General features: G+C 32.1%; 2 protein-coding genes across 5 annotated transcripts; one reads left to right on the top strand and one right to left on the bottom strand.

The window, feature by feature from the left end:
• Positions 1 to 2,708: 2,708 nt before the first annotated feature.
• LOC110029450 (ethylene-responsive transcription factor 1) lies at positions 2,709 to 5,690 on the top strand. The gene is given in 3 exon segments (XM_020731754.1): positions 2,709 to 3,059; positions 4,728 to 5,343; positions 5,345 to 5,690. Coding segments are annotated over 3 exon segments (1,050 nt in total). The 5' UTR covers positions 2,709 to 2,803; the 3' UTR covers positions 5,523 to 5,690.
• Positions 5,691 to 10,035: 4,345 nt separating this feature from the next.
• Positions 10,036 to 16,244, bottom strand: LOC110029434 (mitochondrial inner membrane protease subunit 1-like). 4 transcript variants are annotated; one of them, XM_020731732.1, is made up of 5 exons: positions 16,022 to 16,244; positions 15,724 to 15,948; positions 15,512 to 15,622; positions 11,067 to 11,158; positions 10,036 to 10,197 (listed from the first exon to the last, which is right to left on the bottom strand). In XM_020731732.1, exons 1-4 carry the CDS (start codon positions 16,172 to 16,174, stop codon positions 11,114 to 11,116), a joined length of 534 nt encoding a protein of 177 aa, XP_020587391.1. In that variant the 5' UTR covers positions 16,175 to 16,244; the 3' UTR covers positions 10,036 to 10,197; positions 11,067 to 11,113. The 4 variants fall into 4 exon arrangements, with proteins under 4 accessions (XP_020587391.1, XP_020587393.1, XP_020587392.1 ...); XM_020731734.1 differs by having other exon boundaries at positions 10,036 to 10,185; XM_020731733.1 differs by having other exon boundaries at positions 11,077 to 11,158.
• Between the last annotated feature and the right edge of the window lie 186 nt (positions 16,245 to 16,430).

Below are 16,430 nucleotides of genomic sequence, written 5' to 3'. Positions count from 1 at the left end.
TTTTTATCAAATTATCAATAGTTTGATCATGTCACTGTTCAAAATATCACTCAAATGTTTGATTTATCACATACTTAATTTGAAGAAACTCCAAATATAATTTAAATCATATAGCAAAAATAGCTGGTTAATCCTGAATTGATATATTTTCAGCTATTTCATTATTTTATATTAAAAATATAGGAATCAGATGATATTTATGTAAAAATTAAAATGAATGATTTATATGTTAATACATATAAATTGGGTGGGTTGTAGATATGTAAAGGCTCTATAAATAAATATAGGCCAAATTATATAAGTAAGTGGCAAAAGATGTACTTGGAGAATCACAAAGAAAAAATTTCTATAAATAAAAATAAAAACAGTTAGTGTTGGAGTAATAATGTATTAAAAAAATAAAATATAAGAAGTTATATTATAAAAATTAATTTAAATATAAAAAACATAGGGAACTGGAAAAAATATAAATTTATATGATGAATAAAATTTTGCTTTCAGTGATATTTATAATGAATTAGTACTAAAGAAGGTGAAAAATATATACGATAGTCCTCATGGACGACGTCTCCAATTTTGGCACAAGAGTGTGCAAAATATAGAATATCTCATTAAGAATAAAATATTTTAGTCCATATTTTGAAGAATAGAGGAGATGCACAAGAGTGTGCAAATTATAGAGGAATTAAGTTGATGTGTCATACTTTAAAATCATGGGAGATGGTAATTGAACATAGGTTAAGACGTATTACAGAAAAAAATTTCACAATTAGTTTGGATTTATGTTGGGCAGGTCTAATATGGAAGCTATACATTTATTGAGAGGTTTGATGGAGAAGTACAAAGAGAATAAGGAAGATCCACATATGATTTTTTTGATTTAGAAACCTTACGATAAAGTTCCAAGAGATCTTCGTTTCAAGAGTCACAAGAACGACAACAACCCGAGTCATATGCTTTTTCTGTCCAAATAATATATGTGATACCCTCTAGTTATGTAGGAACCTACATATATGTTTTTTTCATCATTTGACTTGCAGTGGAAAACTACTACTGAGGATGACTTGAATTTAAAATTTCAGAACATTCTCATTTATGTTCTTATTTCTGATGTAGACAAGAATTTTAGTACACAAATTTTATTCTCCGCCAAATCTTCATGAAAAAAAATTATGAATACCACGAGATGCTACAAATGACCCAACAAAAAAAAAAAAAATATTGGAAAAAAAATTCACAAATAACAATCCTACGACCACCATCTCGATATACATTGGGCTCTGTCTCATTTTATCCTGGTGTAGAAGATAGTACTTTTGTGTAAATATTATGTTGCGAGAATACTTTAATATTAAATGAATTGTACGGATTTTATATTTTTTGTTATTTCACTTTATTTAATTATAATTTAATATTAAATATAAATTACTTTATGTGAAAATTAATTAACAAATTTAATATTTTCATTGATACAAAAATTAATTAACAAATCTATTTATAATAATAATTAATATATATTAATATTTATATTATTTATAATAAAATATTTCCTAAATTATAATTTTTTTTAAAAAAATAATTTTTAAAGAAACTCCCCTAAGGGAAACTTTTTGTAAAATACCCCTTATGAGGGGAGCGTATTGTCACCCTTTGCTATATTCAAGAAGTTGGCAAGACAAGCATGGAGTGGAAGATTCTAGAGAAAACTGAAATGTAAGGAGCCATCCAGGAGGTTCTAGAAGATTCTACACAATTCTAGACAAAATAAAAAAGAAAGACTCCAAGAAGAAATTAAGAATAACCTAGAATGTTCTAGAGCTATGTGAGTAATAAGAGAGGAATATAGAACTCTTAAGAAATTATAATAATTTAAGGTGTTCTAGAGTATTTCATTAGGCTTGGAGGGGGCTATAAATAAGTGTCCCTCCTCTCATTTGTAATCTCCCAAGTATTGAATCAAAGCATTAAATATTCAAGTGTGAAGTGTTTCTTTCTCCCTACTCTTCTTCATAAGAGTGTTTGGTGCTCACAAGTCTAAGCGTTGTAATGAGTAGGCTAATTTAATGATAAATGAGAGCGCTAAAGCCACACATGTGACTTGGGTAAAGTTGGTATGTGACAATCTCTTAGGAGATAACAAGTGATATCACAACATATTACTGTTTGTCAGGTGTGTTGACTCTTCATGGTCAAGTGGGACCCTCAGATAAGTCGATCCTTGACGAGGGCGCCACATGATTGAGTGGAGAAGAATGTCACGGACAAAAAGTCTCACATCGGCTAGGTTTAGGACCGAAAAACTGTATTTAAGTTCTGGGCTGCTCACCAAGCCAAAGAGCTCTTTTGTGAGGTAACAATCAATTTTCTTTTTTTTTTTTTTTTTTTTTATTTTTTTTTTGGAGAGCTCATTCCCCATGATCTACTATTAAATGAACTTCTTTTAAAAATTTTTAGGCATTTAAAATAAACTTCAAATAAAATTTAAATCATATAACAAAAATAGTAGAATTCGTGTTTAAACTATACTTATATTTTAATCCTAAATTAATATATTTTGAGCTACTACATTATTTTATATAAAAAATATAGGAGTCGGATGATCTTCATGTAAAAATTAAAAATGAACGGTAGATATGTTAATACATAGAAATTGGGTGGTAGATATGTAAAAGCTCTGTATATAATTACATTGGCCACACGCTTTCCCCGAATTTCTCTCCCCATTCCTATATATGGTGTCCTCCGTCTCATTTGCCCTCGTCTTCTTCAACAAGAAAAAAATAATTATCTTTCCGATTTCGTTATGTGCGGTGGAGCGATCATCTCCGATTTCATCTCGACGTCGAGCCTGCGGTCAAGCAGAGTGACCGCCAACAAGCTATGGCCGGATCGGAGGAGGAAGAGCAAGGGCGGCCGGAGGATTCGAGCGGCGGTGTTCGACGATGATTTCGAGGCCGATTTTCAGGAGTTTGAGGACGATCCTGAGGAGGAGGAACTGGAGAATTTGTTCGAGGTTAAGCCGTTGGTCTTTCGCCCTAAGGCGTCTTCTTTTTCCCGAGGTGAGTGGATTAATGGAGAATTCACTGTTTCCTGTTTATTTATTTATTTATTTTTGGTTTTCTGTGCTGAAATAGGGATTTGATTGTGTTTTTTCTTAGGGATTTTGGAGTCTTTTTGATCGATTTATTTGGATGGAGAGCATGTGAATGATTGTGGATTTTTAGGTTTATGACCTTTTAGGCTTCTAATCTTTTGAATTTTTACTTTTCTATTTCGTGCAGTCGTTTTAGAATATTGCTGAGCTTCTATTTTCTTAAAGCCTTTATGGTATATCTGTTTTTAATTAGGTTTTGGAATGGTATCTCTTTTAATGGAAGAAAGCTATGTCTTACTTATCAGTAGAATAATTTTGTGGTCTCTGAGCTAACATAATTCGGTACTGTGTTGCTTAAAGGTTCTACCTTGTGGGGTTTGAATTTCTAAGGGGGTGTTGGGCTGCACCTTATATTTTCATTAAAGGGGATTTATCAAATCTGATAAAACCGGATTTATCAAACCCAATTGCAGACATAGGAGGTCGCCAGCGATGACGGAATAAATCAGCCTCTCAATAGAATTTAATAAATCCAGATTTACGTGGGAAAACAGACAGGACGTTTGAAAAAAAGAAAGAAAAACGAGGAAATTTGAGTTAACAGGGCGTTGGATTAAATTTTCCAACTTTAATGTTTGGTTGGATTTAAGTTAAATCAATCGTTAAGTGTCTGTTTGGGGCCAGTGAAGTTGTTTGAAAAAGCAATTATGAAATTATTGAAGGAAAAACTTCTCTTCAAAAAGTTACGGTGTCTATATTTTTTAAATTTTTTTTTTTTTTTTTTTTTTTCGAAAAAAAGTTAGAAGACAACTTTTTTAGTTAGGTCTAGCGAGAAAATGCAGCTTTTTGAGATCACGGTTAGGCAGAGCACCGCCACGAAACTGTCTATAAAACGCCTATAAATCGCCGCCTTAAACTGGTTTTAGGGATTTATATTTGTCACTAGATTTCCTTATTTTTCTAATTTAGTACATGGATAATTAGTATCATTTTTACCCTTCATGGAACCTTTTTTTTTTTTTTTTTTTTTTTTTTGTAAATTGATTTTAAACAAATAAGTTGTGAAATGACCCTTTCATGTTTAGCTTTTTGACAATGAATTGTTGATTCCAAGGAAGGAATTTTCTTGGAATACAGACATAAATTTTTCAACTTTGTGTTGGTATAAGATTTGGTAAGATAATAAAAATTTAGTCTTGAAGGTGGATCTATAATCTATTCATAATCTTATAGAGATAGAATTAACTGCATGGCTTAGAAGAATAAGAAAAGACTATAAGGAGGAGCTTCAGTGTCATAAAAGTAGATCAGAAGTTAATGTCACTGATTGTAATCAATCCAAAACCTCTTAATATTTTCATTTTCGGCCTTTTTCGATAGGTTAAACCAAAATTGAAGAATTTTAACTGAGCTTCGGAGGAAATTCAAAAGAATCATCAAAATTCTTGAGTAGTTGCCAAAATTCTACTAGAACTCTATCATTAGATATATTTTAATACATCTTGAGCCCCAAATAGTTAATTCTTCTCATTTCATTTTAAAATATAATTTTAATAACATTTTATAAACAAATTATAAGTCAAATAATAATTTTACATCATAATTCTGATTGTTGAGTTTCTATATGTTGCAGGACCTAACGATAAATCATCTAAAAGGAAGAGAAAGAATCAATTCCGAGGAATACGTCAGCGCCCATGGGGTAAATGGGCGGCTGAGATTAGAGATCCTCGCAAAGGCGAGCGGGTCTGGCTTGGAACATTTGACACTCCGGAGGAAGCTGCAAAAGCTTACGATGCTGCAGCTCGTAAGATTCGCGGTAAGAAAGCCAAGGTAAACTTCCCCGATGATGGCCCCAAAATTCCCCAAACTCACCTCCCTAAAATGAGTTCAACAAAAACATGTAAACCAAACTCGTCCCAGGAATTTTGCTTCAACAACTCTTTTGGTTACTCGAACAACATGAATTACAATGTGTACTCGAGTTCAGGATTGGAAGCAAAGGAGCAATTTAAGGTCGACTCAGCGATCTCTTCGCCTCTCGAACCTATCATAAATTTCCGTTCCGAGCAAGAAAGCAACTCATTGAATTGCTCGGGATTTGGGTGGGAACGTGAAACTAATTTCCCTGAGATTACATCTATTCCTCCTCCCATTGTTGAAGATATTAAGTCTGAGTTTGTGGAAGAAACTGCTGCACCAATGAAGAAACTGAAGAACAATTCTGGTGAAGCTGTTTCTGCGGATCAAGCGGCGGCCGGAAGAGCTCTCAGCTTTTGAGCCAGACATGAAATTCATGCCTTTCATTGAAGGGAACTCTGATTTATCATTTGATTCGCTTCTTGGGTCTGAGATGAGTCAGGATGGTATAAGTTTTGGGGACCTTTGGAGCTTTGAAGACATGCCAATGTTAGGAGCTGTGTTCTGAATCTGTCTGAACTGGTTTTGATGGATAATTTCTGTAAATTAAGAGATAAAGTGTCAAATATTTTTATTATCCCTTTCATTCCATGTCGTTTTCTTTTTCTTTTTTTATATATTTTTTAGGATTTGTGTTTAGGAGATTATGCAGAACCTGAAATGCTAATCTTATGGATTAAATTGCACTGTGGATTTTGGCTTTGATGTTCTCTTTATATAAATATATATTTGTGGATGATTATATGTGATCCTATGTCTTGTTTAATGGCCTTTCTGTAGCTGACAAAGTGCTATTTATGATTTGTCTGCATTTATTTTCATGCAATTTTGGCCAATTATATATATATATATAATCTGTTGCTGAGATAGGGTCTGTTTGGGGCAGCTGTTGATTATTTATAATCTGCTGATAAGCAGATTATCAGCTTATTCTGATAATCTGATAATCTGCAGATTATCAAGATAAGTTGGTTTGTTGTTTGGGGGAGCTTATTCATAATAGCTTATTTATAGTTGTTACTGAATAAATGACCACTATGCCCATGTTTGGAGCAGAGTGAAATTAATATATTTTTAAAAATACTCAAAATAGATGTGAGTAATTCTAATTGTTTTCAAAAATAATTTTATTTATTTGTACCTATCAAACATGTTTTATTGCTAAAAAATGAAATATGAAAAGTGAAATAAACTTCTAAAATCAATAGAGGAAGATATGTCTTCACTCTCACCATCCGAGAGCATGCTGCCCCTTCACGCGATAAATATTGTGGGAAATCAATATTGAATCCAGAAAGCATGATAGCTTACAGAGGAGATCGGCGAATGGATGTTCTTTGCGAGGGAGGAGATCGGCGAATAGATGTTCTTTGTGAGGGCTTCACGAGGGAGTTCTTCGTGAGGGAGGAAATCGGCGAATCGATGCGCGAGGGCTTCGCGAGGGAGGAGATCGGCGAATCAATGCGCAAAGGCTTCGCGAGGGTTTCGCGAGGGAGGAGATCAGCGAAACGATGTTCTTCGCGAGGGAGTAGATCGGGAAGAGGGGGTGAGGGAGATCGCGAGAGAGAACAGTCGAGGGGCTCGGGAGGAATTCTTCTCGTAACGCCAGTCGCGAACGTCGAACGCATACCTTGCACCGCGTGCGACTCCCTAGCACAAATAAAACACCGAGCGTCGGGGCGTTTTGAAAACGTCCGCCGAAAGCATTTTTCAAACAGTAGGCCGCGTTTTCAAAATGCCACCCCCACCCAAATAAGCTGCCTCAAACGGGCCCTTAGTAATGTATTTTTTCTGCATTGTTTGAACAAAGAGTTTGTTCTTCAAATTGTTTTATATGAAAAGCTGTGCAAAGCTATTTCAATTCGATTTTGATTCTAAAATAAGAAAAAAAAAATTTGTTTCTTGGTATGATTCTGACTTATGAATTATATTGTTTTGGAGTTGTTGGGTTCTAATAGATCTGGATTGGATTTGGATTGGAATGGGACAAAATTAATGGCCCGCCACTTCTGGAGAAAGTGAGGAACATGATATACGCAATGCACCAGGTACTGTTCTTTTGTTTTTTGTTTTTTTTGTTGTTGGAATATTTACATGCATACCCCTCAGTTTTTATGTATTTACATATCTTAATTGTTAATTTGTACATATATGACATCTTATGCAAGAAAATGTATGCCACTTTCTAAAGGAGGAAATAATGATGTTTTTATGTGATATGATAGATTTTGGTGGTATGAATGTAAAAAAGTAAAATTTAGTTGTTAGATATGTAAATACATAAGAGTTGGGTGGTATGTATATAAATGCTCCCTTTTTCCGAAGAATCACAGTTGCTTTTCGCATTGTCATCATTCATGGTCCCAGAAACGTTAGGAAAAGTTATTTTACTTTCAGCAATTTGTATATGTAAATACATAAGATTTGGGTGGTATGTATGTAAATGACATGCCTAGTAGATTTGGGTGGTAACATTTATCTAATACTTAAAAGATTTATTACCTAAGAAATGAAGTTTGCCCAAACAATCTAGACGTATTTTCATAACGCATAAGCTATCAAAACGCAGTTTACCCAAACAATCCAGATTCATTTTCATAACGTCACCGCACCAAATAAACTGCTTCAAACAGACCCTTAATAAATAGAGGTAGGAGGCCAACATTCAATAGGAACTCATCAAAAGATCAAAAGAAGACAAAGTAAAGAAGAATACATAGAAAAAGTAAGAAAAAATAGGTGGAAATATATGCAATAGAAACAATCACAAATACCAACAGAAACCATTGAAACAACAACTAGGAAAAAAGGATAAGCTCAAACACATCAGACAAAGCAAAAAAACAAACAAGTCAAAATCAAAATACTAGAAACAGAGCAAACAGAAAATTACTTAAAATCATCCATAATACCATAAGATTTAATAATAATGCTACTTATATCCCTTTTTAAATTTCCAATTCCCGCTTTTAAAAATAATCATCCAATAAATGTTACGAATAATTGAATCAATTGGAGTAAATTTATTTTTAAAATTTCTAAAGTTTCTTTCATTCCAAAACATGACATTGAAAAAGAGATGATCGTGATTCTCAATGATATTCGAACAAAGAACACTAATATTATACATATTAATTCAACTTAGACAAAGAAAATCACAAGTTTATGACCTTTATGTATGGTTTTCTAAGTAATAAAAGTATATTTAATAATATAAACTTTAAATCATGTAAGCTTAAACCAATCAACACTGAGAAAAAGGATTCAAATAAAAAGAAGTAAACTAACTTATGACACAACATGTTAACATTCTTCCAAAGACAAGAAAGACCATGAAATTTAGAAATTTTGACTATATCATTAATCAAGATAACAAGAGCATTTATAAAAATATCACGGTTTCAACTGTTATTCCTTAAAACGTCGCAAATTTTAGCATTGTAAGGAAGATTAAACCAATTAAAAATAATATCTCCCAAGTTTTCTTTCAAAGATAGCCCATTATCGAAGTGTCATAAAAGAAATATAATTGACTATCAGAAGTAACTTTGAAGTTATAATAATGTCTAATTCTTGTAGCCATATTAATAAGATCTTTCCAAAAATGGACAAACTTTCAGACACAAAATATTCAAAATAGAGCCATAATAATTAAAACACCAATAAGATAAAATAGAATTAAAATTATATAATTTCTAAATGATTTTAATCTTAGTATTGATAGTGTCTAGAGATTGAAGATCAAGCCCACACAATATTTAGGCTTAATAAATTTATCCCAAGCAATAATATGAAGTTTTTTAAATCATCATTACTTTGAAGAAAATTTGATATCATGAAAGAGGTTTTCTTTTTTAAACATTTAGGCATAAATAACTCAAAATAATAAATTTAAGCCTAAGCTTGGTAATGAAGATAAATATTTTTTCTTCCATCTCGCCGAACGATTATTTATTTTATTATAAAAAATGTGACAATCATTAACAAATAGTTCGAAAAGATTAATAGTTATACTCAAATACATCCAAGGAAGTGGTTTTATGACAAATCCACATAATAAGAAAATATTTGAATATTTTGATACACACACACACACACGTCGCGTGCTCTGATCAGTTGGTCGGACATCTGTTTGTCAGTTGTAAGTCCTCTCTAGTCTGGGGTTCGATTCACCCGTGGGGTTGTGGTACTCGAATTGTTTGGCACATTGGATATATATTATATATACACACAATTAAGAAAAGTTTTTGAGAGTAAATTGAGTTTTTCCAAAGTAGTCTAATACTGAAATTTAAAATAATGATTTAATTTTAATGTAACAATGGTGATTATTATTAATTAATTTAATGCATTTTTTTGGTTGATTATTTTATATAAAGATTACACTTAATAATATATATATTTAACGAAGTAATATTACAATATCTCACCCGTAGCATAAAATCTTTTTTTATATTAATAAACCAAATTTATATAAAAGAATTGAATGCAATACAATATAAAGAAATTTTGCATGCATACCTCACAATTTCTATATATTTACATAACACCTAAAATTTGATATTTACTTTGGTATCATAAATCTATGTAACAAAAGATATATTTTAATAGTAATATTTTTTATGTAATATTAAACTTATTTTTTTTCCGAGAGAACAAGTAAATGCCTAAAATATGCACCTATATATGAAAGTTTAGGTGTTAGATGTGTAAATATTTAAGAATTGTGTGGAAAATATATAAATGCTTGCAATTTTATAATTAAGGCACATTAAATTACATTTCATACTTTAACATAAACCTCAGTTAAATAATCATCTTTATTTAATAATTGAAATATACATTCTGTAATATTTTATAATAAAAAAAAATTAATAGATAAAATAAAAAACTCCCAAAATAAAATAAAGTATCACACCCATCACAATTGAAATTTTATAATAAAATCAAAACCAAATTCTACCAAATTCTGAAACTTCTTGAAAATAATAATTAAGACAAAATTATTGATGAATAATTATTTATCATATTTCACCCAATAAAATTTAGTTTTTGCACAATGAAGAATTGATGAAACATTAATTCATAGAGATGAATCATGAGTGAATCATACATTACAGAAAAAGCATACGTAGATTACATGGATTGGTTGAATTTAATAAACAGCCACCCTGCAAAGAAGCCTGAGAAGGGTCAGTCAATAGGCGAGAATTTCCAAATTAAAAATATAATGCAATATAAATGGAAAGGAAGATTTGCATACATACCATTCAATTCTTATGCATGTACATAATCTAACTTCTAAACTTCAATTTTTTACGTATATGCGACTTTACATATGCATAAAAATGTGTATTTTAGTTTTTAAAAATTTACTTAGTGATATTTTTGATGTGATATGAAAGAGTTGAGCATTATAAATATAATAATTAAAGCTTAATAAATATATGAATTGGGTGGTACTTATGTAAATGCGCCTGCTAATAAAACAAAAACTTGTTTCTAGAGTAGTCGCCGTCTTTGAATTGTCATCTATCAGTGATTCACTTCTTTGATTCCCCCCAACCCAGAACTAGGGAGGAGAAACATAAATATATGACAATTCAAAGATAGCGAAAGTAGGAGAAAGAAGCACAGAATAGGAAGAACCTTCATTTTTTTGCACTCACTGAGGTCTAAAAATAGAATCTATTTATACAAGTATAAGAATCACATTAATACTAATTTGCAAACAAACCTCTCTGATTAACCTAATACAAAAACTAATCATATAATTATATCATATCAGTATGGCTAAATCTAAACATGTTTTCTAATTTTCCTCCATGTCATGGTCATTCATGGAACTTAACAAGCGAATGAATTATCAATAATTTTCGAAGGGATCTTAGACATAAATCGGACGAAGAAAATCATAAAAGAAGAAATTAAAAGATGTGCTCACAGAAAAGTGATGAAAGATTACTGACTTAGTAGAAGGAATATCATTGACAGTGCTATAAAAAGAACATTTTTTTCAAGGAAGAAGGCAGAGCAGAAAAGATGTACTCACAGAAAATTACCATAGAAGCATAATCTTCATGCGCGCCTCGACAAAATTTACATCTTTTGCCCAATAGAGCCGAAACTTTCAGGCGGCCAAACCTTCATATCACCCAAAAAATCAGAAATTAAACCATAAAAACTCAAAATAGTGTAATATTATGAGTACTGAAAGCTGACAGCATTTCAAATGTTATGCGTTCACTGTGGAAAAAGAAAGCAACAACATACCAACAAAAACTTTCATATCGCAGAAAAAATACATTCATTTTAACTTCTAAAATGAGAGATACACCTTTTCATGCACGTAAAAATTGAAGTTTAGGTGTCAGATATGTAAATAAATAGGAGTTGAGTGGTATATTTGTAAATCTTTCTAATTTTAATGACAAGTAAATTGCTTGTGAAAGGACATCTGCAATTCAATGTGTCTTGAGAAGTGATTACAGATTACTGAGCATTTGTACTCTAAATACTTTTATCTTATTTCCGACAATTTCTCAGCATTAGTTTCTGAATATCGAGTTCTTATTACTTCCTGAGAATTTACTTACTGGCAAGCACTTTTGCTAGTGCTGAGCACTATAATTGTTTGCCAAATACTATTCTAATCCAGGGACCCCAGGTCTTTACCAAGTACTTTGTTAATTTTGAATACCTTTATGGCTTTATATTACGAATTCCTAAATAAATTAACATTTTTTAAAAATTTCTAAATGATTTTCTCCTTGATTGTAATAGTCGCTCTCTTCAACCAAGTGCTTTTATTTCTTCATCAAGTGGAAGTGTAAACCGTGTAACATAGCTTGAAATGAGAAGCTAAGATGAGTCCATTTGGGAAGGATAGAGCTAGAGGTCTCAAATTAGAAAATTAATTCGAATTGAACCAAGTTAACTTCTTTCACTACCAGTGCTCTAGGGATTGGATCAAGCGGATGATCATCCATAATCGTGACTTGAGCATCTTCTAATGAAGAGATAATACGAATCGTGATGGTTAAAATTTTGATAGTTCAATATTTTAATGGAGAATACCGGTGGTGGAGATTCTCAGCTCATTTTGTCGAGATTGAAGATCAAATTGCTAGTAAGTCCATAAATGAAGGAGAATTCTCAATTGAACACCTACCAATCAAGTTCAGGAGCCAAAGATTTAAAATTCATTTGAAGACAAAGTGATTCAAAGGACAACAAGATTGAGATCAATTTTAAATTTTTATGTTGTTTTTTATATGTTTGTGTTTTAAATTTAAATTTGAATTTCCTTGTTTTTTTTCATGATGGAGTTAGGAAAGAATAAATTTTCCTAAATTGTCTGGTTAGGTTAGGATTGAAATATTGCATATTGCATATAAATAAGCCTATTTGTGTAGTACACTCAAAGTTTAAAATATGGCACATTTTATAGATCTCATCCCAATAGTCAGTGAATATTAGCATGGAACAATATAAAAGCGACATGCTTTAATAACTTTATTTAGTGGGATAATACAAGGCTGTTAGAAGGATAGAACATCAAGGGTCCAAGTAATGGCCAATAAATTACTAAATGGATAATCAACAACACAAAAGCTTAAACACTACAATATATTGTCTAAAAATAGAATAATAGGAGCTCAATGCTTATTTTAACTTCTGATTTGAGATTGTTTTCCACTTTAATGTGTATCGCAACAATCTCCTTATCGTATGAGCATTCTCCATGTTGGTCATTACTCCTCAAATTTACTTAAATATCATTAAATATCAAGCAAAAAGAGCACATTCAAATAAATGAAGCCTGCATAAGAGCAACCATATAATGACCTTGCTCAACTTAGTAGATGCTCCTAAGACCTATGGAACATAGTACATTGATCTTTAGTCAAATCATTGGTTCTAATACCATTTGTTGGTATGGTGGAACATTACAACAACAATAAATCTAATATTTTAGCGGATAGATACCAATAAAAATTTAAGCTATAATATATATATATATAGATTCATGTGGTTGAATTTATATAGTTGAACTTAAGATAATATATCCAGAGTCATGCGTACTAATCTTGTGAAAATTACAAAGTAATTGTGTGCCAAAGATGTTAAAAAGACATCATTATCTAGCTGTAATCATGATTTCAATGAGTTTTTAAGCTTCCCATTCATTGATCTCCCTCATATAATATTCCATGGATGATCCATCTGTATCAAAGTTTCCTATCCAACTGTGTGATCATAAAAAGATTTTTCCTAAAAGATCCTCAGGTCATTAGATAACATTGTTATGTATATAATAATGAGCTAAACAACACTTGCATTTTTATTAAAATATTTAAAGAGTCTCATTTTATTTTTGGGATAATTACATAGAGACCACCCAAAACATTGCTATTTACAAACCAAATACCCAAATTATTCTTTTGAAATACCAAACCGATTTATTTATATGTGTGCCACAATCATACTATTGATAGTTTCATGAAAATGAAAAATATGGGTTGGAGTTTTACAATGAATTTTGATATTTAAGTGAGAATTTGAAAAATGGAAGAAAGAGGGGTGGTTGATTTATAAATAGTAATGTTTTAGGTGATCTATATGTAATTGCCCCTTTATTTTTAATCAGTTTGTAGATTATAGCATTCAATAAAGCGGTCTAAACTTCAAGGCATCATTACTTTGTGCTCCTAAGTCTGGATAAAGAAAGCCTACAAAATATCAAAAGATCCAAGAGTTTTACATGTCAAATGTTAAGCATTATTTAAACGCACCAAAAAATAACCTTTCTGATAAAAAAAAACATAGATGAAATTCAAAATTGAAGTGGCAAACTAAAATTATGTAATGCGGCGGAGTATTCCTTTTTTTCCTTATCATATATAATTTTTTTCAATGCAAGGCATACTTCAATTTTTTTAATGCATCTAAAACAGAGCGGACATGAAGAGAATTTGTGAAATATATTAATCGACAAGCCTATATAGCAAGTTAGCAACTAATATGATATGATTAGGAATAGTAATCATAATAATTTAAATGATTCCGATGAGCTGGAAGAAATTAACAATTAGATTTTTATAACAATGACTTCGTTTTTAATTTTCAGGATATGCCTGTTACAGCTGAGGCTGACTTATCAAATTCTAATAGTTCAATAGGAGATCCAAAATTAAAGCTCAATATGACATAGTAGAGCTGTTATATGATGTGTTGGTGCTGCAAAGCAAAACGGATACGTATTTGATGAACTAAATGACTAAGGTGTGGTAAAAATTATAGTTGTTTGGTTAAGAAAACTATCGTGACACTGACATGAGCAATTACATGATTGAAATAAATATCATTATAATAGGATAAGATAAACTTAATTTAAATATGATTAATTTAAATAATTTATTTATTCATTAAATATAATTTCTAGGAAGCCATCTAACCTACCATTGAAAGCAAGTTGCATTCCTCACAATAGTTAAACCAGATTCTTTAAACTCTTTCTACTGATCAAGAATATAATAAAATTAAAAAAATCACCAAATGAACCTTACTCTCTATTAGTAGCAAGTGAGACTGAATAATGTAATAACACCAAACCCATTTAGTAGTCCTCGCAGGTATACCAAACCAGTTTATTGGTAATCAACTCTACTTGCTCGTAGAACCTATTTTTAAGCTTAATGACATTCCTGAAATTGGAATAGAGGATGTTAGTGATGGGAGATCAAGGGCAACTCAAAATGAACAGCGTAGTAGCGAAGAGTTTAAACTGTTTCTACTGATCAAGAAAGCAAATAACAAAGAGCATTATAACCAAATGAACCTTGTCTGTATGCATAAAGAAGCAAGTAAGAGTATAATTTATTCCTCACTGGTACGACAAATATGTTTAATGGTAATCAATCAACTCTACTTTCTGGTAGAGCATTTTTTTATTGGAAGATTTAAATGCAAACCGCTCAATTCCCATGTATTTACACATCTAAGCATGTAAACTTCAACTTTACATACATGCCCACCGTACCTATGCATGAAAAAGTGTATTTCACTTTCTAAAAGTTAAAATAGTGATCCTTTTAATGTCATGTGAAAGATTTGGGAGGTAAAAAAGATATTTAAATAACAAGAATTGGGCCGTATGCATAAAAAATGCCTTTTTTTTATTAAGCTCAACGACTTTCTTGAAAATTGAATGGAATGAGGCTGAGATCTAAAAATTGATTTGAAACATAAATATGTATACGGAATTGAAGGGAGAGTATGGTGGTGGAGGGAGAAGAAGGGGAACCCAAAATGCCCCATTGAGTAGTTGAACAATTGCTTCTCAACATAGCACTGAAACAATGAAAAATATGTTGCATGTGACAGGAAAAGAAAAGCAAAGTTCAGAATGATTATGATGCTTGCTAACTAGTTAAAAAAATGCTTCTTGAACAAAAACATATGTTGGAAGAAAAAAAGTTAAAACTAGAAGCTCACCCTACAAAATGCCCTCCCATGTATCAATCCATAAGGTACCGGCCCGAATTGTCTTGAATCCCTAGATTCATAAATGTTATCCCCCTGCACCCAAACATGTCCCTTCGGCACCTAATAATGGAACACACATTCTTAGCAAAACAAAAAGGGCGGAGAAGAGCTCAGAGATAATCGACTGAATGCCGAAGTACGAGAGAAACAACCGCACCCACCAAAACAGTCTTAGACGCGAACCCATTGCTGGGATCGACCAGAAAAGTGACGGTATCGCCCTCAAGACCGAGCACCCTCTTCGTGACGGTCTTCATTGGGTTCTCCGGCGATCGGAGAAGCACGACGTCACCAACGTCGATCAGGTTCCAACGAGGGCTAAACCGCTCCACCGCCACTATATCTCCTGTCATGTTAATGTTCGGCAGCATGCTCGGACCTCGAACCTGAAAGCATCAGCGTTTAGGAATCCATGCGAAGAGATTCGAGAAGAGGGTGTGAAGGGGAGAGAGAGAGGACCAGAGCGATGCTGCAGACGTAGTTATTGATGACATGGACGAAGCAAACGGTCTTGGCGACGAGTACGACGCGATCAAAGGCTTCTCCGGCGATGCTGCTCCATGGAACGGAGGCGGCTCGGCTGAAGAAGGAGGAGAAGCGACCCGCCGCCATGGACTTCGGGAGAGGAAGAAGCCCGACGGAGATCAAACGTCATTTAGATACATACCACTCTATTCATATGTATTTACATAATTGGCTCAACCTTAACTATATATTTATGTCACCCAATTCTTATATCTAAATATAATTGAAGTTTAGAGGTTAGATATGTAATTACATAAGATTGAGTGGTGTACATAAATAAAACTTTCACGAATTTTATCTACATAAAACCTATACTTTGACGATCAATTATTTTCAAAAATAA

Source organism: Phalaenopsis equestris, unplaced genomic scaffold (assembly GCF_001263595.1).
Source record: "Phalaenopsis equestris unplaced genomic scaffold, ASM126359v1 Scaffold000572, whole genome shotgun sequence".
NCBI classification, from domain to species: Eukaryota; Viridiplantae; Streptophyta; class Magnoliopsida; order Asparagales; family Orchidaceae; genus Phalaenopsis; species Phalaenopsis equestris.
This window is presented reverse-complemented; position numbering and strand designations above follow the sequence as displayed.